Source organism: Aulonocara stuartgranti, assembly GCF_965226115.1.
Source record: "Aulonocara stuartgranti genome assembly, chromosome: 9".
NCBI lineage: Eukaryota > Metazoa > Chordata > Actinopteri > Cichliformes > Cichlidae > Aulonocara > Aulonocara stuartgranti.
Window position 1 is genome coordinate 35,203,581 of NC_138960.1, and position 24,896 is coordinate 35,228,476.

Consider the following 24,896-nt stretch of genomic DNA (forward strand, 5'->3'; position numbering starts at 1 on the left):
TGCAAATGTCTCAAAAGCTGCCCCCGAAAACTGTGGCCCATTATCTGTTACCAGCTGCTCGGGGATCCCGTGACGAGCAAAAATCCCTTTGAGATGATGGATCGCGTCCTCTGACCTTGAAGGTGTGAGAGGGGCAATCTCAACAAATCTTGAGGCATAATCCACAACAAGAAGGTAGGTTTTCCCTCTCAGCATAAACAGATCGGCTCCTAGCTTTTGCCACGGCCGCCCCGGATACTGTGATGGCATCAGCGGTTTTGTGTGGTTTTCTCTCACTTGGCAACATGTCCGACAGTTAAGGACAAGCTCATTTATCTGCTGGCTTAGCCCTGGCCACCAAACCGACTGTCGTGCTCGCTGTCTGCACTTAACCACTCCCTGGTGACCGTGCAGTCTGGTGAGCACATCATTTCTCATAGTTGCAGGTATAACCAACCTGTCCCCTTTGATTAGCAGACCATCATGTACGGTGAGGAATGCCCGTTCTGCCCAGTACAGTCTTAGCGCTGGTTCGCTGTTGAAATGTGTGGGCCATCCTTCCTCACACAGCTGCATCACGCGAGCACATACGCTGTCCCTCTTCAGCTCTTCTCTCAGCTGCTCCAAGAAATTGTTGCTAGCTGGCAGATTGTCCATCAACATGTCCACGTAAATATTTGTGCTCTCCAACAACTCCTTGTCTTGAAGTGTTTCTTTTGCTTTCACTGGAGATCGTGAGAGCGTGTCAGCTGTCCACAGGTGTTTGCCTGGTACATGCGAAATCGAGTAGGAATATCGCATGAGGCGCATCCTAAAGCGTTGAATTCTGGGAGGGAGCGCATCCAGAGTTTGTGCCCCCAGCAGACTTAGCAGCGGCTTATGGTCTGTCTCCATTTGAAAGTGTTTGCCAATAAGAAAGTTGCGGAACCGCTCACAAGCCCAGGTCAGACCTAAAGCCTCCTTTTCAACCTGGGCGTATCTCTGTTCTGTTGCAGTGAGGGAGCGTGACGCGTAGGCAACGGGTCTCCACTCCTCGTCCCATCTTTGAAGCAGCACACCCCCTAAGCCATACGATGATGCGTCTGCTGACACCTTGCAGTCACGGCTTGGGTCATACATGGCCAACACTGGCGGTGATGTGAGTGCATCTTTCAGGTTCTGAAATGCTCTAGCCTGGTCAATGTCCCATCTCCAGCAGTTTTTCTTAGACAGTAAGTCTCTTAGAGGTTTGTCTCTCTCTGCGAGCTGTGGGGTAAACTTTCCAAGCTTGTTAACCATTCCCAGAAAGCTCCTTAACTCACTCACACTTTGTGGCTCCTTCATCTCCCTCACAGCCTGGGTCTTGCTTGGGTCAGGGCTGATACCGCTGGCTGAGAGAACATGCCCTAAAAACGTCACCTGCTGTTTCGCGATGTCGCACTTGTTAATGTTTAGGGTGATGCCAGCTTTTTGGATCCTGCCCAGCACAGCGTGTAGGCAAGAGTCATGCTCCTCCTGCGTTCTGCCCCAGACCAGCACGTCGTCCATGTGGCAAACTACCCCTTCCATACCATCTGTGACCTCTGTGACCATCCTGTTCTGGAAATGCTCCGGTGCTGAAGCAATCCCGAAGGGCAGTCTCTTGAAGTAATAACGCCCAAACGGTGTGATGAAAGTGGTGTATTTGGCTGAGCTTTCCATCAGAGGTATCTGCCAAAACCCCATGTTAGCGTCCAGCTTGCTGAATATGCTGGCACCAGCCAATCTGCCCAATGTTTCGTCCATCGATGGCAGTATGTACTTCTCTCGACACACAGACTCATTGAGGTGTGTAAGGTCGACACATATGCGTACATCTTCTGTCTTCTTTGGTACCACCACCTGTCATGGTCCTGGGTCGGTGACCCAGCGCTTTTAGTTTGTTATCATTTTCTAGTTGATGATGATGGTTTGAGTTCTATGTTATATTCGGTCTGCCCTTGAGTCTGCGTCTGTGTCTCTGTCTGTCTATGATGTCACCCCGTCTGTTTGTGAAGCTGTCTGTTTAGTTCTGTGTCTTGTTTGGTTCCCCGTGTCTGAGTTTCCTGTTTTATTGTGAAGGTCTCTGTCTGATGTGAGTGTGTTCAGTTTACGTTTCCCCTGTCCCGTCAGCTCTGATTCCTCCCAGCTGTGTTGCCCTCCTGTCTCTCATCCCCTGATTACTGGTGTGTGTATTTAAGCCCTGTGTGTTCTCCTGCCTGTTGCCGGTTCGTCTGTGTTACTTCGTGTCAGTCTGTGTCCCACAGTGTCCCACAGTGTCCTCGTCCTCGTCTGCGCCTCTCTGCTTCTCATCCCCTTTGTCGTATGCTCCCAGGTCTGTTATTTTTTAGTTCTCCCAGTTTAGGTGTCTTCAGTTATTTGTTATGCCCCACTGCTTGTTTGCCACTACACCTCTGTAAATAAACCTCACCAGCATCTCATCCACTGCCTGCATCTTGGGCCCTTCTTCTAACTCCACACGGCTTGCCTCGGCAGCCGTGACAGTACAAACCGGCCAAACATGGACCCAGTGGCATTCGCACCTTCCAAGGAGCTTCGGGAGGAATTAATCGATTCAGTTTCAAGATGGACTAATCTGTGGCTAGAGCATGAGGGGGAGGAATTTCGTCATGCTCTGGAGGCCCGACTACAGCGGCTAGTTTCCAATCACCCCTGGCTGCTGGATTCAGTTCACCCACTCCTACAGGACTTCATCCTCAACACGCTTCACCTTAACCCCCCAACTGCGACAGCTGACCTGTCTGGCTTACCGGAAGATTCTCTCCCCAGTCCACCAGAGGACTCTCAGTCGGACAAAATGCCGCCCGATCAGTCGGCTTCTCCCTCCTTCCGGGCTAAACGGCGGTCACGCCGCCGTCATCCTTCGCTCGCCAAGCAAGCTCTCGGGGTCAGTGAGAGTGACGGTTTCATGTACATGCAGCCCCCCAGTGGCCAGCTCACACCAGCCCAGGCTTTTTACAAAGCACTGGGAATCATCCTCATTCCACCCAGCCCATCCACCCCACAGCAGGAGCAGCCACTTCAGAGCTGCCTCATATCACCGCCCGCTTCCCCTGCCGCTCTCGCCCCTTCTCCCAGGCGGAAGCGACGTCCACGCGGCCGGCAGTTACCGACAGATTCTGTGAGTCAGGAACGCAGTGTTTTTTCTGCTCCATCTGAGCCTGCATTCATGAACACTCTGTCAGTTATTCCTGAGTCTAGTAATTCAATGCCAGTTAACTCAGGGTTATTCAAATGTGAAAAGAGTAATTCAGAAACGGTTAATTATTTGTCAGATACTCCAAGGTCCGTTAACTCCTGCTCTGAGGATTTAAAGGACTGCTTTCATTCTGCCTCTTCCAAGTCCTGTGTTATGCTAACCAGGGCTTTTAATCTGAAAGCCCTAGCCCTGCATTGTACAGTAGATGTTAATGCAGCCGGTCAGTGTAGTTAGGCTGATGGCAGCTAGAGGGCGAGACCGGTGTGTTTTTGTATAGAATGTTATGTTATGTGGGGGCAGAGACAACAAGGGTGGGGAGGAGGAGAGAGAGAGAAACACACACACAGGCAGGTCGCCCGGGAAGGACCGTCCGACCATGACACTATTTCTCCCGGCTAAATGATGAACTTCTAAATTTGTGGCACGCCATTTCCTCTCCAGATTACGAGTCATCTGCTTTAGGCTACGTGTTTGAGAATTATACCACGGAGTCAGGTACTTCTGATTAGAGACCTTAGTTTTCACAGGAGCTACAGTATCCAGAGTCGTACGTAGTGAGGAGGTGAAATTATTAACAAGATAATCGACCTCTGTTGGAGTAGCGTTCAGATAGCTGCTCTGCTCTGCGTTGGTACAGGGCATTGAAGATGATAACAGTGGGTGGATTATATTCTTAAACTTAGTTACAGCGCTTTCAGAAAGACATCTACTTTGATAAAGTCTACTCTCCACCGCTGTGTAATCAATTATTGTAAATGTAAATGTTATCAGGAAATGATCAGACAGCAGAGGGTTTTCAGGAAACACTGTTAAATGTTCCGTTTCTATGCCATATGTTAAAACAAGATCTAGAGTGTGATTAAAGTGGTGGGTGGGTTCTTTTACATTTTGAGAGAAACCAATTGAGTCTAATAACAGATTAAATGCCATGTTGAGGCTGTCATTTTTAGCATCTACATGGATGTTAAAATCACCCACAATAATTATTTTATCTGAGCTCAGAACGAAATCAGATAAAAAGTCTGAGAAATCAGACAGAAACTCTGTGTAAGGCCCAGGTGGACGATAGATGATAACAAGTAAGACTGGTTTCTGAGTTTCACAGCTGGGGTGGACAATGTTAAGCATCAGGCTTTCAAATGAACTAAAAGTCTGTCTGGGTCTTTGGTTGATTAATAGGCTGGTGTGAAAAATTGCTGCCACACCTCCCCCTCGGCCTGTGCTTCGAGGTTTCTGGTAGTTAGAATGACTCGGGGGTGTTGATTCATTTAAACTAACATAATCATCCTGCTGCAACCAGGTTTCTGTAAGGCAGAGTAAATCAATTTGTTGATCAATTATTAAGTCATGTACTAACAGAGACTTGGAGGAGAGAGACCTAATATTTAATAATCCACATTTCACTGTTTTACTCTTTGGTTCAGATGTGGATACTGTATTGTTCTTTCTTTGTGATTGTTTATGTTTAAGTTGTTTGTTGCTGGTTTTTAGTTTGTTTTTTGTCTGTTTGGGAGCTGACACAGTCTCTGTGGAGATGTTTTTTTTTTTTTGGGGGGGGGGGGGGGGGTGTAGCAGGAGGAGAGAAGCTGCAGAGAGGCGTGTAAGACTGCAACTCTGCTTCCTGGTCCCAACTCTGGATAGTCATATTTTGGGGGGTTTAATAAATTTGTCCATATTTCTAGAAATGAGAGCTGCTCCATCCAAAGTGGGATGGATGCCGTCTCTCCTTACAAGACCAGGTTTCCTCCAGAAGGTTTGCCAATTATCTATTACCACAAAGAGGTTGTGTGGCTACATCATCTTTCAGATATGGTCTATTTTTGGACACACCTTTGTTTCTTGCTCTATGTAGTTGTTTGTTTTATACCAAGCACAGTGAAGTATTTCAAAATTTCAAACAGCAGTTAAAACCAGTCATGCATCTCTGTCATGCTGCTGACTGGAAAATAACTACAGTCACGCTGGCAGCATGTTTGTACCATCTGCCTGCCAACTGACAGTCAACCGAGACATTAACAGTAATTAACAAAGGAAAGAACCAAGAAGAAGGCAAGATAGCAAACCTGCTGTAAATGATGTTAGAGATAAAATTTGCTGTAGAAAGAAAGAACGAGGAGGACTGTGAGACAAGCATCAACATTTTTGCATTAAAACTTCACACGCCACCTTAAAAACTCAAAGTGATCTGACCTAAATTTCTACTGAGTTCAAGATCTTTGAATGAGAACAGGGCTTACACCGATCACTTTACATAAAACTGCTGACAACTTGAGACTAAACCAACTCAGATCTTTATCAAGAGGTGCACATCTCATTATTCTAATTTGTTTTTTTACAAACTGATAATCTTACTTCATCATTAAAATAACATTTGTGGTCTCTGCTTCTCTTTTTAATCTATAATATACTTTTTAAATTATATTTCCAAAGATAAGAAAACATTTATTATTAGATGAAAGATAGACTCTTTCATTTTCGCTCTTTGCTATCTAAGCAGAAGCATTACTCGTCTTCACCCAGCCACACAGATGTTTTACATTTCTCATGTCTATCAAAAGACTAAATCACTGTTAAAGCATCAGTGGCATGTAAGCAAATAATTCTTTGTTGACACGTCTGTTGTTCTAAGTGTTCACTTCATCAGTGTCAGTGTTACCTGAGAATTTCCCATTTAAAGACTGAAAGAGCTTGGCCGACTTCGAATCTCTGTGATGAATGCACTGAAAAGAAACAAAGAAGTTTGTGCAGATATTGGTGTATGTCTTGATCCATGCTGCATCAGGTATGGAAAGGACTCTGTTCATGTTTTCAGTGGGAGAAATGTTTCGTCATCATCCTGGTGACTTCTTCAGTCTCAGCTGACTGCAGGTTTCCCCAACCTTATACACAGTACTTTTGCACAATGACTGAAACCAGCGCCACTGACTAACGATAAACTGTGAGCTCAGTTTCATCATCATTAATATTTAAATTTTTCATGGCCATTGATCAGTGGCCATGAGTACCATTCACACAGAGGTGAAGAATTGCTGCAATCACAGCATTGTAAGATCCAAGGTGTTCTGGAGAACACCTTGGATCTTATTGAGAAGGTGAGAGATTGGAACTGTGTCTTCATTCCACCTACTTCACATACAAGGGTCAGTACTACAGGCAGAAACATGGGTGTGCCATGGGCTCCCCAGTTTCACCCAATTTGTACATGAAAGAAGTGGAAAAGAGGGCTTTGCTATCCTACCCTGGAACACCACCAAGTCATTGGTTCAGGTATGTGGATGACACCTGGGTGAAAATCAAATCTCAGGACGTGCCACATTTCACGGATCACATTAACTCAGTGGACCGACACATCAAATTCACCAGGGAGGATATGAACAGTGGCAGGTTAGCCTTCTTAGACTGTGAGATTGCCATCAGTAATGGGGGACATCTAAAAGCTGACGTGTACCGTAAACCTACACATACGGATCAGTATTTAAGGTTTGACTCTCATCATCCACTGGAGCACAAACTGGGCGTCATCAGGACGCTACAACACAGAGCGAACACCATCCCCACAGACACAGCAGCCAGGGAGGCATCCATCCATTTTCTGCTGTTTAACCAGGGCTGGGTCATGCAGTCAGCAGTTAAGGCAGACAAGCCCAGACCTCCCTCTTCCTGGCCATTTCCTACTGGGAGCACACCAGACGATTTACTCTATCAAGTGTGTCCTGTGTCTGCTCTGGAGCCTCTTCCCTTTGGGACATGCTGAGAACACCTCAGCTTGGAGATACTCAGGAGAAATCCTGATCAGATGCCCAAACCGCCTCACCGGCTCCTAGTGATGCCCACGAGTAGCAGCTCAACAATGAGCCCCTCATGCTGTCAGCCCAGCCATGGTTTTTGTGAGGTTTCTGGTTATTTTATGAGAGTGTTTAGTTCTTGGCTTTCTACTGTCAGTGTAGAGCTTTAGTCTCATTATTGTTTCTATGATGTTTTTCCTGCCACTCTGAAGTCTCTTGAGTTTTTTCATGTTTTGATATTTATTAGTCTGGCCTCCTTAGTGTCCACTAAATATTGATTAATTATTCCACCAGGCATTCATTATTATTAGTAGTAGTAGTATTATTATCATCAGTTTTTGTTTATTTAAAGACATTTATACCTTGTTCCCTGCTTTTTAGAAACTTGCTTCTATGAGCCTGGCCTGTATTATCTGATTTTAAACTGATCTACATGAATGCATATGAACAAAAACAAAAAAAGAGTAAACAATAGAAAATGAAACTATTCAATGCCACTGATCCAGACAGATGAACTCACAGCAACTGAAACAAACACACACAGGATAAGAGAGAAACAAAAAGTTAAATACCTGCTTTATTTGCACAGCACCATTATGTCATGAGAGCATTACACAATGTACAAAAAGAGCCGTGTTGTTTCCAAATACCATTTGACTGAAGGAACCAAATTGAGTTGTCGAGGGCAGTGAGAAGCTACAAATGCCTTGACCAGTGTTGTCTGCAGGTGGAACCTTTGGCCTGACTTGGTGGAGAGGAGAACAAAGACGAGGGGGGGGGGGGAGCGGGTGAAAGAAGTCCAGGCCCTTGTAGCAGAGGTCAGGGGCACCTGAAGGGTGAGGTGCATGAGTTCAAAATTTACAGCAACTTCTTGGAAAAGCAAGACATTCTGGTAAGAGAAAGAGAGGATCAAAAAGCGAAATACCTCTGCTTTGTTTGCACGGCACCATTGTGCAATGAAGCGGTGCCAAAAAGAGCCGTGCTGTTTTTCTGAATGCCATTTGACTGAAGAAACAAAACTATTAAATGTCTGACAACTGATATCACAATAAAAAAAATCTAAAAACTGAAATAAAATCCCCACGGAGAACTTACAAACATAGAAAGGCGCTGCAGAGACTGAAATGCTGTGAGGCAGAGCTAATTACTGAGCCAGGATTCTACACCTATTACTATTACATCCACATGACTGTAAGTTAGTTACAAAGCACAGTGTTTTATCCTGAGGTCATTGTCCATTTGGACTCGCTGATTCTTTATTCTGTTGTGTTTCTATGTAAAACACACAAAGATTCAGAGACCAAACTACGATATGATACATTTGAAATCCTGTGCTATACAAATACAGGTATCTGTACTGTGACACAATAAAAAAATAAGCTGTAGCAACACTGGCCAGTGCAATGGCAGTCTTCATATCCCTGTATGTGATGTGTGTAAGACCTAGGCAGAGGAACAGGAAGTAGCTCAGACTGGAAGGAAAACCAGATGCAGTGTGTGACCTTTGCTGTGGGTGGCACTTGAACATGCTGTGTGGAACTGAGACGGTCCAACGGTTATAAGAATTTGCTGGCAAACCATGAATGATGAATAATGAAGTGGGTGAAGTAAGAGATTGGATGGAGACATGGAGCAGGTAAAAGTGAGAAGCCTAGACAGCTCCCGCATGAAGGCAGTAGACAGGACAAGCTGAGAAAATTAAACTGGGCAGAGCCTCTGTTCGCATTCAATTTTGGTCCCAGCATTAAAGGTTATTAATGTATTAATGTACTAACTTAAACCAAACATTAAAACACTTTCTAAGGCATCTTAAATATTAATTATTAAATATTCCACCAGGTGTTTCTTTTATTTGCTAATTTTATCATTTCTTTTTACATTAAGACCCTGTTCCCTCTTTGTTTAGAAGCTGGGCTGTGCGCCACCCTGTATTTTGATCATCTGATTTTAAACTGTTCTACATGTATGCATATGATTGAAAAATGAAACTAAAACTATGCAGTGCAACTGCAAACAAAAAGCAAAATACCTCTGCTTTGTTTGCACAGAGCATTGTGTGATCGAAAGAGTTGCAAAAAAAGAGCCGTGTTGTTTACCTGAAGGCCATTTGACTGATCAAACCAAATTATTAAATGTCTGAGAACCAATGTTCCCTCTAATGTTTCCTGTGTCACACACAAACTCCCTGAGCGAACCCTTGGACACTGTGAGCGACATTAGACGTGTGCACTGTGGTCACGCCAGCATCGAATCCATCCAAGTTACATGTTTATTAAAATAATCAAATTACAGCATTTCTGTTAGACTACTTTTCATTAACTGCTTTAGCCCACTCACAATGAAAATCTTTAAAAAAATCTTGTTCATGACCTGTGTAGCATGTTAACACTATTGGAAGTAAAAATAACTTGAACTCCAATTTTGAAAACACAACTTTCTTTCTTTCTTTCTTTCTTTCTTTCTTTCTTTCTTTCTTTCTTTCTTTCTTTCTTTCTTTCTTTCTTTCTTATAAAAATCTGACTGTATTATGAGTCTGTGGTCTGGGAGAGAGTCTGTAACTCTGTCTGCAAAATACAGTAAATAATGACCAATGTTGGGCAATTAATTATATAGTTACTTCTTCAAAAAAGTAACTGAGTTATGCAAACAAAGTGTTTTGCAGCTGTTTACCTAAAAATGCAGCCAAGGTGTTTTTTAAATAAACATTTCAAACTATTTACAGAACAATCAGCTGTTCTGCATCACATCTGATGCCACACAGATTATTTGTGCCGCTCCAAAAATAATTTGTGTCCACTATGAGATGAAGGAGAACAACAGCCTGATACCTGCAGGCCTGACAGCAGCAGATGTATCACTGCTGTAACACCTGTAACACTCAGCAGTCGCCTCATTGTTCTGACACACACAACAACTACTGACTACACTACACGCTAACTACACACTAACTACACACTAACTACACACTAACTACACACTAACTACACAAGATTTGCGCTAAACGTCGCAAATCTCTCACATCTCAAAACACGCCATCACTCCTAAAACTTCCCCCTTCCTATAAAACTAAATGCCATGTTGCCATACCATTTTTTGATTGGTCGACATGGTACATTTTTCCACCAATAGGAAAGGCTGGGTTTTTTTTGGTGTTGTCTTTGCTCACAGGCTTTCGAGCGTTTTCCTTATAAAACGCTGTTTGTACCGTTTCTTCCTGCAGTAAATATAAACAACGACAGTATTCAGGAAGAAAAACAAACATTGCAGATATTTTATCATAACTCTGGTTTTACGTGGCCGATCAACACAATTTAAAAACTGGTATAAAGTCCACACTTTTCCCGTCAGTTGTTCCGTCTGTCCTGCTCACGTCTCCAATGGTTGTACACACTGTCATTAACGTGGCTTCACTCCACATCAGCCGCTTTGCTAGCTAGTGATGTGCGGATCGATCCTGAAATATCGATTTCTCCGATACCAGTCATTTATGTTCTAGAATCGATTCTCACATTAAAATATCGATATTTTAGTAATTATGGGTAAATTTGTAGTTTATCATTAACAGGAACACAGTGGAAAGAAACTATAACATTCGGATTGTCTACATTCAGAATCAGAATCAGAATCAGAATACTTTATTGATCCCTGGGGGAAATTATTTTTTGTTACAGTGCTCCATTTTAAACCAACATTAAGACAAGACAGACAATACGCTAACTAAGAATAGTACAATATATACATATATATACATACATACATACATAAGTCACTTATAAATAAATATTTGGAAAAGAAACATGTGTAGCTGTAGCAGCAAACAGTGTGTTAAGTGGATGCGTTGTACAGGGAGCCACAGGCAGGAAAGATTTCCTGTGTCGTTCAGTGGTGCATTATGGGTAATCTCAGTCTCTCACTGAACGAGCTCCTGTGACTGACCAACATGTCATGGAGTGGGTGGGAGGTGTTATCCAACATTGTCTTTATCTTGGACAGCATCCGCCTCTCCGACACCACCTTGAGGGAGTCCAGCTCCATCCCCACAACATTGCTGGCCTTACGGATCAGTTTATTAAGTCTGTTGGCATCTGCGACCCTCAGCCTGCTCCCCCAGCATGCAACAGCATAGAGGATCGCACTGGCCACCACAGACTCATAGAAAATCCTCAGCATTTTCTGGCAGATGTTGAAGGACCTCAGTCGCCTCAAAAAATAGAGACGACTCTGGCCCTTCCTGTAAAGTGCTGTGGTGTTTTTAGCCCAGTCCAGTTTATTGTCAATGTGTACTCCAAGGTATTTATAGTCCTCCACAATGTCAACACTGACCCCCTGGATTGAAACAGGGGTCAAGTGTTTCCTGGTCTTCCTGAAGTCCACGATCAGTTCCTTGGTCTTTGCCACGTTGAGCTGCAGATGATTCTGCTCACACCACGTGACAAAGGAGTCGACCACAGCCCGGTACTCTGTCTCATCATCCCTGCTGATGCATCCAACCACCGCAGAGTCATCAGAAAACTTCTGAAGATGGAGGTCTCTGTGCAGTGGCTGAAGTCTGTGGTGTAGAGGGTGAAGAGGAAGGGGGAGAGGACAGTCCCCTGTGGTGCCCCTGTGTTGCTGATCACCTTGTCAGACACACACTGTGGGAGACGTACATATTGTGGTCTTCCTGTCAGGTAATCAACAATCCAGGACACCAGAGAAGCATCCACCTGCATCGCTGCTAACTTATCACCCAGGAGGGTCGGCCTGATGGTGTTGAAAGCACTGGAAAAGTCAAAAAACATGACCCTCACAGTGCTCGCCGGCTGGTCCAGATGGGTGTAGACACGATTGAGCAGGTAGATGATGGCGTCCTCTGTTCCGAGACGAGGCTGATAAGCGAACTGAAGGGGATCCAGATGTGGTCTTACTATGGGTCGCAGCTGGTCCAGGATGAGCCTTTCCAGGGTCTTCATGATGTGGGAGGTCAGTGCCACGGGCCTGTAATCCTGGGGGCCACTGGGACGAGGCGTCTTTGGTACAGGGACGAGGCATGATGTCTTCCACATCACCGGGACCCTCTGCAGACTCAGACTCAGCATAAACAGTTTATGAAAGACTCCACACAGCTGGGGGGCACAGGTCTTGAGGACGAGGGGACTCACTCCGTCTGGTCCAGCAGACTTGCCTGAGTGAAGTCTCCTCATTTGCATCTCAACCTGGTATTGAGTGAAGGTGATGGGTGGGGGAGGGGTGTCAGGACTCTCACAGGAGGCAACATGTGAAGAGAGAGGCTGGCACAGTGGTGTGGCTCTGGATTCCAGGCTGACTGCAGGTGAGGTTGTGGGGGTGGGAGCAGACACTGTGGTGTCGAATCTATTGAAAAACAGATTCAACTCGTCGGCTCTATTCTCACCTCCCTCAGCTCCCCTGCTGTTGGTTGGCCTGAATCCAGTGATGGTCTTCATGCCCCTCCACACCTCTCTCATGCTGTTCTGCTGGAGTTTCCACTCCAGCTTCCTCCTGTAATTGTCCTTAGCCTCTCTGATCTTGTCCTTTAGTAACACCTGGACCTTCCTCACCTCCTCTTTGTTGCCCCCTCTGAAAGCCCTCTTCTTGTTGTTGAGGAGGGCTTTGATGTCCTTAGTCACCCACGGCTTGTTATTTGGGTAACAATGAACAGTCTGAGCTGGAACAATGGAGTCGGTGCAGAAAGTTATGTAGTCTGTGATACACTCAGTAAGCCCATTGATGTCCTCGGCGTGAGGCTCACAGAGTGTTTCCCAGTCGGTCACCTCGAAACAGCCCTGTAGTTCCGCTATTGCCTCCTCTGACCACCTCCTAACAGTCCTGGTGGTCACAGGTTCCCTCCTCACAATTGGCACATAGCGGGGGGTGAGGTGAATCAGGTTATGATCTGACCTACCAAGTGGGGGGAGGGAGGAGGAGCTGTATGCATCCTTGACGTTAGCATACAGTAAGTCTAAAGTTTTCTCTCCCCTGGTGGGACAGTCCACATATTGTTTGAATGTTGGTAGTGTATTGTCCAGTGATACATGGTTGAAGTCACCCGAGATCACAATAAAGGCACTCGGGTGCTGAGTCTGTAGCCGAGCTATGGCAGAGTGGATAGTGTCACATGCAGCTGTGGGGTTAGCAGAGGGGGGAACATAAACAGCCACCAAGATGACGTGAGAGAATTCCCTGGGTAAATAATACGGCCTGAGTCCAACAGCACACAGTTCAGTGTCCGGGCAACAAATCCTTTCTTTGATTGTTATGTTGGCAGGGTTACACCACCGGTTGTTAACTAGAACAGCAAGCCCACCTCCTTTACGCTTACCGCTAGCGATGCTGTCCCTGTCCGCCCGAACAGTGTGGAAGCCTTCCACGGAAGCATTCTCATCGGGAATGACCTGGTGCAGCCATGATTCGGTGAAACACATCAGGCTACACTCTCGGTATTCCCTCTGACTCCGTACCAGTGCTGAGAGCTCGTCGATTTTAATTGCCAACGATCGCACATTTCCCATCACGATAGACGGCAGACACGGTTTAAACCTCCTCCTCGCTTCGAGCCTCCGCTGTCTCACCGTCACCTTTTTTCTTCTCTTCTGTCCTTGACCTCTGCATCCCCGATGTGTTTTCCTCCAAATTTCAGCTGGTACTTCTGCGGGCCTGGCCAGCGAGCCGGCCGGCATCAGGGCGATCAGCTGATCTCTGGAGTAAACAGTCCGTGCGTGTAGGAGATGTGCCGCGGTCCCGTTCCTTGATAAACGTAACAGTTCCACGGCCACCAGAAGAACAAAAACTCTCTCAATCCACATGATTGAGTAAGAGATAGAAAACGGAGGAAAATACAAGTCAGAAAAAAAAAGAATACGTAAGAAAAAAGAGCTAAACTAAGAGAAAAGCAGGAGCGACTGTAACAGGCTGCACGCTGGTTGGCGCATGCGCACTAACTCAAAGGAACTACTTCCTCTTCCGCCTTTCATAGTCATGTGCGAAATACGGCTGTGCAAATGTCTCGCAGCCCCTTGGCGTGCGCACTCACAACAATGGCTGAATGTAATTGTGCAGACGTATTTTACCTCCACAAACAGCTGAGACGTGGTTTGCGATACATGTGGCAAAAACGTGAGGTGTTGTAGCCATACTTGCCAACCTTGAGACATCAGAATTAGGGAGACATTAAAAAGGGCTGTTGGGGGGGGGGTGATAAATACATTTTACAGTGTTTATTTATCGGAAAAAATACGTTAAATGTCACCGTTATTATTGGCCGGCCCGGAAACAGCGGGGGTGTCCAAATTCAGAGGCTGCTTCCACCTGAGGACCCGCCTTCGCGGTCTAAAGAAAGCCGGGGAGTACGTCACAAGCTCCCTCAGTGGAGTGAAACTCTGCCGTCTGCTCCTTGCTATCTAAAATATAACAGGACACTGACGTAAACTCTCGACCGTCTCACACTTTGCTTAATTCATTTTCTGTTTGATATTTATTCAGCTGTGTGAATCCCTCGGGAACCCTCCATCGGGATTAATAAAGTTAAATTTAATCTAATCTAATAACTTTAATCTCAGCCAAACAGATCTACTCAAGAACAAATAAAACACTGAAAAAGCCAAACAATAACATTTTTAAGTTATCAAAGTGGCTTATATATCATGTTTAACCCGAGTAGCGAAAGACTGCGGGGGTTTGAAGACGATGTGTCAGTGTCATGAATCGCTGTGCGGCAGGCAGGAGTTGGACCCAAAATGCAGGCACTCAGGCACGAGGTTTAAACACAACGAACTCAGCTTTAGTGCTGGCAGGGGAAAGTCATACAGAAGCAAACTAAAGTAAACTGGAAAATGCCAAACTAAACACACAGGGAGACCCACACAGCATGAGAGACAACACTGACTCAGAGAAACACAGGGTTTAAATACACTGGGAAGTAACGCGGGGAATGAGACACAGAAGGAGGGCACAGCTGGGAGAAATCAGGACTGACGAGACAAGGAAGCAAAGCAGGACACATTCACATAAGACACAGACCTTCAAAGTAAAACAGGAAGTATAACACAGAGACGCACACTTGACTCGGTGCAGACAGCAACTAAGAAACACAGAGACATAAACCATAAGGCAGAGGACTCTAAGAACCAAAATACACAGAGGGAAATACTAAGCTTGGAACACAAGGAACTAGACTCGAGGGAGTAACGAAAGACCAACCATGAGAACATAATTCACAATACAGAGTGACAGAAAACACGAGAAACTCAAACATGCAAAGACACAGACGTACACTGAACAGAGTGTATGTCTGTACAAAATACAAGAATCACAAAGACCTAAAAATGCTGGGTCAGGAGACCCAGGACCCTGACAGTCTGTCGGCTCAGATATTTGAAGTTTACACTTCAAACATTCTTCAAGCATTTTCACCTGAAAATATGTTAAAAGTTTTTTTGCGACCTAGAAAGAGAAATAAGAGTAATATTAAAACTAAGTAGCTGCCGCCATTGTTGGAAACTGGAATTGGCTGGGCCGCGCTATGAATTCTGCAATATGGTTTTTCAATTTTGTTGTCCAGGTGGAAATTCGGGAGAATGGTGGCTCCGGGAGGGTTGGCATGTATGGTTGTGGCAACATCACTAACCTTGTCAAAAACCTCAGAGTAAATCACATCACAGAATATGACGAGCTTATGTTGAGGCGAACTGAAGAGGAGGACAGGGACAGGTGCTGCTAGGGCGAGACAGACGTCTCTCACGGAGTCCTTTAGTGCTGCAGGCAGGCAACGTGTTCAAATAATGCACAACTTCAGGTTTTTATTTCTATATGATGAACTCTGCATTATTACGTGATAAGAACAAGAAACAAGAGAGACGATCAGCTGATCATTGATCAGTTTCATGATTGAAGTAGCAACAGGAGAAGGAGGGGAGAGAATGAGAGAAGAGGCAGCTGTGCAGCAAAGACAGAATAACTCCAGCTTTGTGTCTTTTTCATTGTAGCTGAAGTCTGGGACGAATCGTGTTCCTTTTCCCCTCAATACGGATGTGTTGTAATTGGTCCAGCCCCGAGTTGATTGTGACCAACTGGCTAATCCACCACCTTTCATTGTTTATACCGTTACAAAGACAAACAAACATAAAAATGAAAAATCATCATCGGCCCACCGGGCAAATGTCCGGTATGCCCATCGGCAGGTCCAGCTATGCGGTCAGCTGGTGGGTAACAGGCATCTCCGAAAACGTCAGAGCACTTATGCAAATATGTGATGTCTTGATGAATCGAGCAGATACTTGAAGTTTACGCAGCACCATTCTTGCATGAAAATATCTTTAAAGTTTATTTTGTGACACAGACAGAGTTATATTTCAAACTCCGCCACTCTGTGTTCCTCTGCCACTGCCTCGTTTCATCATTTCGAGCTGATTGGAGACCAGAACAGCCAATCAGATAATTTTGCATCCAGGTCTGTGATTGGCTGGTTTTGTGGCACAAATATAACAGTGTAGAGAAAGAGTTGAGCGCGCACGGGCAGAAATGTTGAGAGCGCGAGCAACACATTGCGAGAGCAAATGAAAAACTGAGCGAGAGGGGCTGCTGTTGTGTGTGGATAATAGCAAACACTGAAATAAATTTTTTGCACGCAGCAATGAATTTTTTTCACTCAAATTTAGCTTTTCTTCGCTCAAAATAAATTTCTCCTCAAAATACAACACTTGTACCTGCAAACTTTTTTTTACGTGCGCTCAGAATAGTGGCACAAAAATAACGCCATACGGCTCTAAGAGCCGTTTCGTTTGCGACCGACACATCACTAATAAGGACGCGTCATAGCCTGTCAACGACGTTGATTAGCTGCGTATATATGAATGTGAATCACATTATTGGCTGGACTATGGGATAAGGTGGCATCATTCTAATCCCATACAGGAGCAGCCAGTCACTCACTGACTAACACTGCAAAACAGAATTGTTAAAGTTTTAATGTTAAATTCAATTCAGGTTAGATTTTTTTTCTGTGCGCAGAGACCTGCCAGCAGCTTAGAGGGAACATTGCTGAGAACACATATGTATTTAACTTTACATCGTCAAACGAAAGGAGAACATTCAAACTATGCAGAAGGACTCTGCCCAGATTCATGTACTGTGATCACTGTGGAAATTCTCTACATAGGAAATTCTGTAGTGTTAGAACAGATGTATTTGTGCTGTACTGAAACCTGGTGTCATGTGAAACTATCACATGGATTAAACTGGTTTTCAGGCGTAACCCTGTGTTTACAGGATAACAATAACACGGTCTGTGTGCCAGGAATCAGATAAGTTAGGTTTCATTTACTCATTTACAGTATATATATGTTTTTAAAAAGGTGTGTTTTCCTGCTCAGACCAGTTTTGCAGCTCTTATTGTTCTCTCACATAGCGTGCATGCCACTAGACTTGGCAGGACTGTGCCCTGCTTCGTATATAAAGATGCTGCAGGTGGATGTGAGCAGCATCTCTGGAGACAGAGGTGGGTTTGGAGGATCATGGCGTCCACACTGATGCTCCTGCTTCAGCTGCTCCTGGTCTCACTGGTGTCTGCTTCTCATTTTTTTGGGGGAACCACGACCTACACCTACAAAGGAAGAAACCCTGATGGCTCATTTAATGTGAGATACACAACGTTTAACTGTACTTAATAATAATGACAGATAATAAGTGAAGCTGTGACAGAACAGGAATCTCCTCTTTTCACACTGATTATTCTGACTTTTATTTCCTTCTGTGCACAGGTCTGATTATTCTGATAGAAGAAACAGAAAATGAAGTTAAAAATGTAAAAGGTGTCGCTTCTTAACTTATCCATTGAAACACATTATTATTATTTTTAAACGCACGAGTGCACACATGTTGTCTTTTATAAAAGTTTAAACAAATAGTTAACTTTAAAAAAAAAACTGAATAAAACTAATAAAAGTCCGTTGTCACATAGTTGTTACTGAAAGATGCTCCTCAAAAATGTATTATTTATTAGTAGTAGTATTGGTAGTTGTAGTAGTATGTCTCACTTTCTTCACCTCTAAATCCAGAGTGCTTTGACTAATCAATGGCTGCAGACGTGGCTTCCATGACCTACACTTGTTATTGATTGTGTTAAAATTGTGATCACATGATCAAACACAGATACAGAACCTTCTTCTTGCAGATAACATGGAGTGACAAACTAAAATCTGACTGAGTTGCTTGTATGTTTTAAAGGTGGAAATTCGGGACAGAGACACCTATGATGGATGTTACTACTCCCTCTACTGGTATTGTTCCAGTGGATACTGTGGCTACACCTCCAGAAGTCAGAGAGGCAGACTGGACAGCAGCACCAGTGCTCCACTCTATAACAGACAATGGTGTGAAACTGAAACCGTCACCACGCGGGTCGTCCCGAGCAACAGACCTTTTGAAATGCGGTGAGCATTTTTCATTTTAAGTATGAAGATGTTGTTGATGTGCTTCATTGTGTGTAATTATTGGTTATTAATTTTTATTAATTATTATTCATCTAAAGCCACCACAGTCATTAAATCTGTCTGATATTATGATAAAACAAGAGCTTGGTGGGTGGATGACTTTGTTATTTCCAAACAAACCAGGGCAGCGAGCTGCTGCTGGATCCCCACACGGACCTATTACTGGAGCCATTATTGGTACTTGAACACTCTTGTGGATTTAGGAGAAAGATCCGACACTGGAAAACCAAACAGAGCACCAGAAGTTGCCATCCTACCTTTCCTCAGGTAAGCTTCCTGAAGTTTGATTTCTCTCACTGGGCCCACGTCCTCATTTCAGATTTGACAGCATTTTTAGTAGATAAAGGCGAAAACATGAGCTGAGCTGCGGTTTGGGGAAGGCCTCGAAGGGGACTGGTGGCGGCTACCAGGCCTGGCAGATCCCCGTGTACTAAGCAGAAGTGAAGAATGGAAAGAATTGAAAGAATTAAAAAAGGAGAGGTAGGGTGGGGCACAAAAACAAACATGCATTAGAACTGGAAGGGGTGTGTTTGGAGGCGAGGTCCAGCTCCTGAAATTCAGATAATTTATCTCCAATTAAACTATGAGCCTCTAAACAGCAGAATTTGAAAATGTCATCATGTGGCAAAACCTGCTTCTCTGAAAAAGGAAAACAAGAAGTTCTTGTTTTTTATCAACTAGCAGACAAATTAATTTTAGTTTTCATTCTATTGTCTACATATTTTTCTTTCTACCTTCTTGATCAGTTTTACAAGATAATACAAGATAATCATGTCAGTGCTTGACTCATGTTACTGTGTGAGACACTGAGAGAGACTTTGTTAATGTGTTTATTAAAGAGTTCCTGAAAACTGCCCACGGACATACAAGCTGATGTCCTTTGATCCTGATGGAGACAAAGTCAGATGCAGATATGGAAATCCAGGAAGTGCAGAGTGCTACGGCTGCACCCAACATTCAGGCTTCCACTTACACCAGGTTAGCTGATGTTCTAATGCACTGTACAATAACTCACTTGTGGTTTTTCCCTTTTAACTCCAAAATGTCCCACTGTCAGGACTCCTGCACGTTACATTACCAATACACTAATGCTAACCCGTTAGTGAATGCATTTGAGTTGGTGGTGGAGGATTTCCCACAAGGACACATCAGTCTGAGATACTCCGATGGATCCCAGTCCTCCAGGTCTCCTCTGTCCGCAAGAAGGAAACGATCTGCCGCCATGTATCCAACAACTACATACCCCCCCACTACCACATCATGGTGGTGGTGGACAACTACAGCCGCTCCTACTACAACTACATACCCCCCCACTACCACATCATGGTGGTGGTGGACAACTACAGCCGCTCCTACTACAACTACAGCTGCACCCACTACAACTACAACAGCCGCTCCTACTACAACTACAGCTGCACCCACAACAACTACAGCCGCTCCTACTACAACTACAGCCGTTCCTACTACAACTACAGCCGCACCCACTACAACTACAACAGCCGCTCCTACTACAACTACAGCTGCACCCACAACAACTACAGCCGCTCCTACTACAACTACAGCCGCACCCACTACAACTACAACAGCCGCTCCTACTACAACTACAGCCGCTCCTACTACAACTACAGCTGCGCACACTACAACTACAACAGCCCGCACTACCACACCATGGTGGTGGACTACGGGCAGACCGCTGCAGGCGACCTCTCCTCCCCTCAGTAAACTACCGTTGCAGTTCTCTTTCGTTGGTAAGGCCCATTGTTGTCTCAGTGTTTGATGATGTGATGATGCAGCACACTCCGCTCTGCTCCGTTCTCAGCATGTTGCTGCTTTCATGACTCTGCACATGAAGACAGTGGTAACTGTGGTAGAAACAGCTGATTGCAGCAGACCTATTTACTCATGTGACCCACAGTTTATCTTAAAAACTTAATATTAGTTTTACCTGTTTGCACTGAATTCTTCAGCAGCCCAAGAACCAAACTCCACTTCACGTGTTTGTTTAAAGCCTTAAACTTTTGCTATGCAGACAGCTGCTTCTTCCTGTTTGGTAACGGATGCTTATTTGTTACTACTCTAACTGTACTCCAGTGGATCCACCTGCTCCTTCATGCCAGGAGGGACTATACTTGCCCCAGTTTGTGCACCCAACACCTGCACACGGACAGCGCATTCATGCAGAGGTCAACAAAGAGGTGGAGATCAGAATCAAAGCACAGGCTTCATATGCAGCGTGAGTGAGACAAAGCTTGATTAAGGAGGCCTGATGGCAGCGAAGCATTATTATCACTTCAGCAGGAAAGCTCAGCTCAGCATTAATGAGCTAATCCTTGCTTCCTTCTGTGGTTTTCTTACAGAATACAAGATATCATCATGAGCGGGCCAATGAATATGACCCAGCACAGAACCACACATAATGAGTTTGTGCTTCGGTGGACGCCGTTCTCCAGCGATCTGGGAGATTATTTCCCAGTGTGCTTTGCTGTTGAATCGGCGACAGGGTTAGCCTCGGTTTCATTCCTTTAAACACAGAAATAGTTTGGGAGAGCAAAGTCATGATTGGACTCTTTGTGGGTTTTTCAGGTCAGCAGTGACCAGTTTTCCAGGCAATACCCACTCTCATAACCACGGCACCCCGACTTCACAGTAAGTGACTTTTTGTTGTTTTTAGTGCTTTAAAAAAATGGATTTTCTGCCTAGGTGTGAGAAGTTTAAATAAATGTGCTTTTGGAATAAATAATGCCACTATGAACAAATTATAAAATGAAGCTCTCCTAATTTGACCTTAAGCTTTACAATTTCAAGAGTATTTGAAGAAATAATAAAAAGGAAAATTATTTAAGTCACACATTAAGTCAACTTATCGTTCTGTCTCTTCAGGTCCGGCGTCTATCAGTCCGAGATGAGGTGTGTCATCTTGAAAGTTGGAACAGAGGAAAGTGAGTCTAAAGTTGTCTTTGATATCAAAATTAAAAAAATAAAAAATAAATAAAAAACAAAATAAATAACTAAAAATAAAAATAGAAAATATGTCAACTTTTTGGACATATTCTCAATTTTCTATTGTCAATATTTTTTTTTTTAGACTTAACTCATTCTTTTTATAGTTAATATTCTAACTTTTTGACAATTGAAGTTGGAGAATTTTGACATATTTCTGGCAACATTAAAATAAACTGAAATTGTAAATCTTTAAATCTGTTGTGTTGGATTGCATTAGGTTTAGCTTAATGAAGTGTCATGGTCTGCGAGGGCAGACCGTGTGGAGTGAGTTGAGGACCCAAGAGCAGACAGAGGCGAGGAGACAAAACTGAACTTAACAAAAAGCGAGCCTTTATTTAGGGCCAAAAACTCACAGAAAAAACAACAAGAAAGTAACTGAGGGAAAACCTGAACATATACTAGGAAACTATGACTCTTACTGAGAATTTAGACTATGACTAAACAATATACAAACTATGACAAGGGATAGGGGAGATACACAGACAACACAACGGCAAACAAAGGAAGACTGAGGACTTAAATACACACATGAGGTGATCAGGGGAAGTGGAGACACATGAGGACACAGCTGACTCGAATGAAACATAATGACAATACAGAGGAGAGCAACATTAACTACAATGAACAAAGGACACCAGACTCTTCCAAAATAAAACAGGAAACACGGAGACATAGACATGAACTTAACATAACCGACAAGAAACATGACACGTAGACGCAGGAACCAGGGAGACTGAGGACAGGGGGAGATGACAGAAACAACTAAGAAATAAGGACTAACCAGCAACCTAGAAATTAACTAGATCGAAAATGAATACAAAAATACCTAAAACTCAAACACTGGGTCACACGACCCAGTACCGTGACATGAAGAGTCCTTTGAATGGGTATCATAAGGTAAATTCTAAGTCTGTATGTTTTCTTACATCATATTTTATATGTTTTTAACTTGTTTCAGTTAAAACCAACGTGATCTGCACTGAGTCTGAAATGAGAGTCGAGGTGGAGAAATCGTCCCTCCGTGGACTCCGTGAGGATCACCTGCGTCTCAGTGAGCCCAGCAACACCCTCTGCAGCCTGGAGAGATACTCCAACAGCACTCACATCATCGGCGTCATCCCTCTCAATGCTTGTGGCACTCAGATCGAGGTAACCAGAGCTCCTTTGTATCTATTCTGTTGTTGTTGGTTTAGATATCAGAACGAGGACTGACAGAGTGATGTTTGACTCTGCAGGAGGACGAGGAACATCTCATTTTCAAGAATGAAATCACCACAGTGGATGACAGCGGAGCTCTGATCACCAGGAAACATAACCTGGAAGTAGAGTTCTACTGTCAGTACCCCAAAAAGGGGAACGTGTCACTGGGCTTCACAGCACACAGGACGATGGTGGAAGTGTTTGATAAAGGCTTCGGCACGTTCACCTACCAGTTTGAGTTTTACCCCAACAACCAGTTCAGAAGCATCATTGATCCCAGTTCGTACCCTCTGGAGTACGACGTAGGGCAGAAGATTTACATGGAGATAGATGCGTCCTCCATAGTCAACGACACCGAGATGTTTGTGGAGTCCTGCAGAGCCTCACCGTACGACAACCCCAATTCCCAGCCAACCTACTCCATCATTGAAGACGGGTACGCATGTGCTGATGGAAGTGAAGTGTATATTATTTACGGCACATCAGTTACCTCAACATTTGATAATTTGGCCAAGTTTGATACGAAAACCCACCATTGGATCAATATATAAAAGAAAAGAAGGAAAACCAGAGTTTTACCAAAGTTTTCTCTTTTCTTTGATTCTGAAATGCTGTAGAAACCCTGTGATGTCTCTGCTTCTGTAGCAGCTTTGATTGTAAGACATGGAGTTACAGCAGCTGTGTCGTCTTTGTGCTCGGCTCTGATTAGGTGCCCCGTGGACCCAACTGTGATGATCCATGAGACCGACAACAAGAGACAGTTTAGATTCTGCATCGAGGCCTTCAAGTTCATCGGTTTGCACGATCAGGTAAAGAACTGTAGATATCTAGAAGCTCCAATTTCTAAAAGCACTAATAAATATGCCCAATTTGTGCTTTCTCCTTGGCTGGGATGGAGAAGCAAAGGTTTGACTGCAGCTCTGCTCTTGTTCCACTAGAGGGGGCAACTGTACGTCTGCTGATATACTGACAGTGTGTCCTGTTTCACTCAGGTATACATCAGCTGTTCAGTAATGATGTGTGAAGCAGGGAATCCCAACAGCAGGTGCTCACAGGGATGCATCAACTCAAACCATCACCACCACTCCCACCGCCGAAAGAGGGACTCTGCCATCCAGACTGCAGCGCACTTCGTTTCCCAGGGTCCTCTGCGTTTGAAGAGGTCAGCAGACACCAGCATGAGTGCAGGTATGGAAACACAAAGTGCTTCTTAACATTAGCTTCTTTGTTTGACTTTCACTAAAGTGTGAACAATGCTGAGGTTCTATTGTGGTCTTCAGGGAACAACCTGAACCTGAACCTGAACCTGGTCTTCATCGCTGGATGTCTTCTTGCTGCTGTTGCCATGATCTGTGGAGTGCTCCTGTACAGGGCCAAAATGTCAAAGGTCAAATACCAGCGTTTGGCCTCGAGTGAAAATTAAGACAGCAGTGTAATCAGAATACCAGTTCCTGCATTACTTTTCAATGAACCTCATTTTGCTGTCAGAGTTTCGGTGTTTGTGTATCTGCTCATGTTTAAATCAATCATGAATTTAATTCTTTATAATTCAGCTTCATTTGTGTAGCGTGAACTCACAACAACAGTCACCTCAATTAGCTTTATGATGTAGGGCACAGTCCCAGCTGTTACAGCTGTGTTTGTGTTTGCCAGCTTTAAGAGAAAACAGACATAAAACAGACTTTGAAAGATGAATCTTTGGCTTGTTGTTCAGTCGTGCAGCTTTACAGCAGCTTTTCTTTTTATATGTTAGAGTGTGATTCACAGAAAGTGTTACTGTTGATGTGTGCTCCTCTTTCCTCATCATTTTTGCTTTGAATATCTATGGCTATCATTGGACTGGTTACTATACATCTTTGTTATTAATCAATAAAAACATACGTGTTAGTGCTTCCTCAGTCAAAGTGTTACTCTTCATCACATCATATGGCGCATATACAGTGCCTTGAAAAAGTATTCATACCCCTTGAACTTTGACACATTTTGTCACCTTACATCCACAAACTTTGATGTTTTTTATTGAGGTTTTCTGTGACAAACCAACACAAAGAGCACAAAATTGTGAAGTGGTACCAAAACGATACATGGTTTTCAAAATTTTAAGCAAATAAAAATTTGAAAAGTGTGGCGTGCAATTGCACTCAGATCCCCCTGCGTCAATATTTTCACTGCAATTCACTGCGAGTCTTTTGGGGTATGTCTCTACCAGCGTTGCAAATGTAGAGA

General features: G+C 44.0%; 1 protein-coding gene across 1 annotated transcript; it reads left to right on the forward strand.

Annotated features, from left to right (window-relative positions):
- The first annotated feature begins 17,442 nt into the window (after positions 1 to 17,442).
- Positions 17,443 to 24,568, forward strand: LOC309714369 (uncharacterized protein). The gene is made up of 14 exons (XM_082546779.1): positions 17,443 to 17,612; positions 18,202 to 18,407; positions 18,591 to 18,734; positions 19,307 to 19,445; positions 19,525 to 20,215; positions 20,559 to 20,700; positions 20,825 to 20,968; positions 21,051 to 21,113; positions 21,348 to 21,406; positions 22,429 to 22,619; positions 22,706 to 23,106; positions 23,380 to 23,479; positions 23,663 to 23,858; positions 23,951 to 24,568. The coding sequence occupies exons 1-14, from the start codon at positions 17,490 to 17,492 to the stop codon at positions 24,091 to 24,093; spliced, it is 2,742 nt and encodes a 913-aa protein (XP_082402905.1). The 5' UTR covers positions 17,443 to 17,489; the 3' UTR covers positions 24,094 to 24,568.
- The last annotated feature ends 328 nt before the right edge of the window (positions 24,569 to 24,896 follow it).

Excerpts from the sequence above, each read along its gene's own strand:
- LOC309714369 (XM_082546779.1), top strand. The coding sequence starts at position 17,490 with ATGGCGTCCACACTGATGCTCCTGCTTCAGCTGCTCCTGGTCTCACTG. Across the intron at positions 19,446-19,524 it reads CAGGCTTCCACTTACACCAG|GACTCCTGCACGTTACATTA; the intron begins GTTAGCTGATGT and ends TCCCACTGTCAG. Across the intron at positions 23,859-23,950 it reads AGACACCAGCATGAGTGCAG|GGAACAACCTGAACCTGAAC; the intron begins GTATGGAAACAC and ends TGTGGTCTTCAG.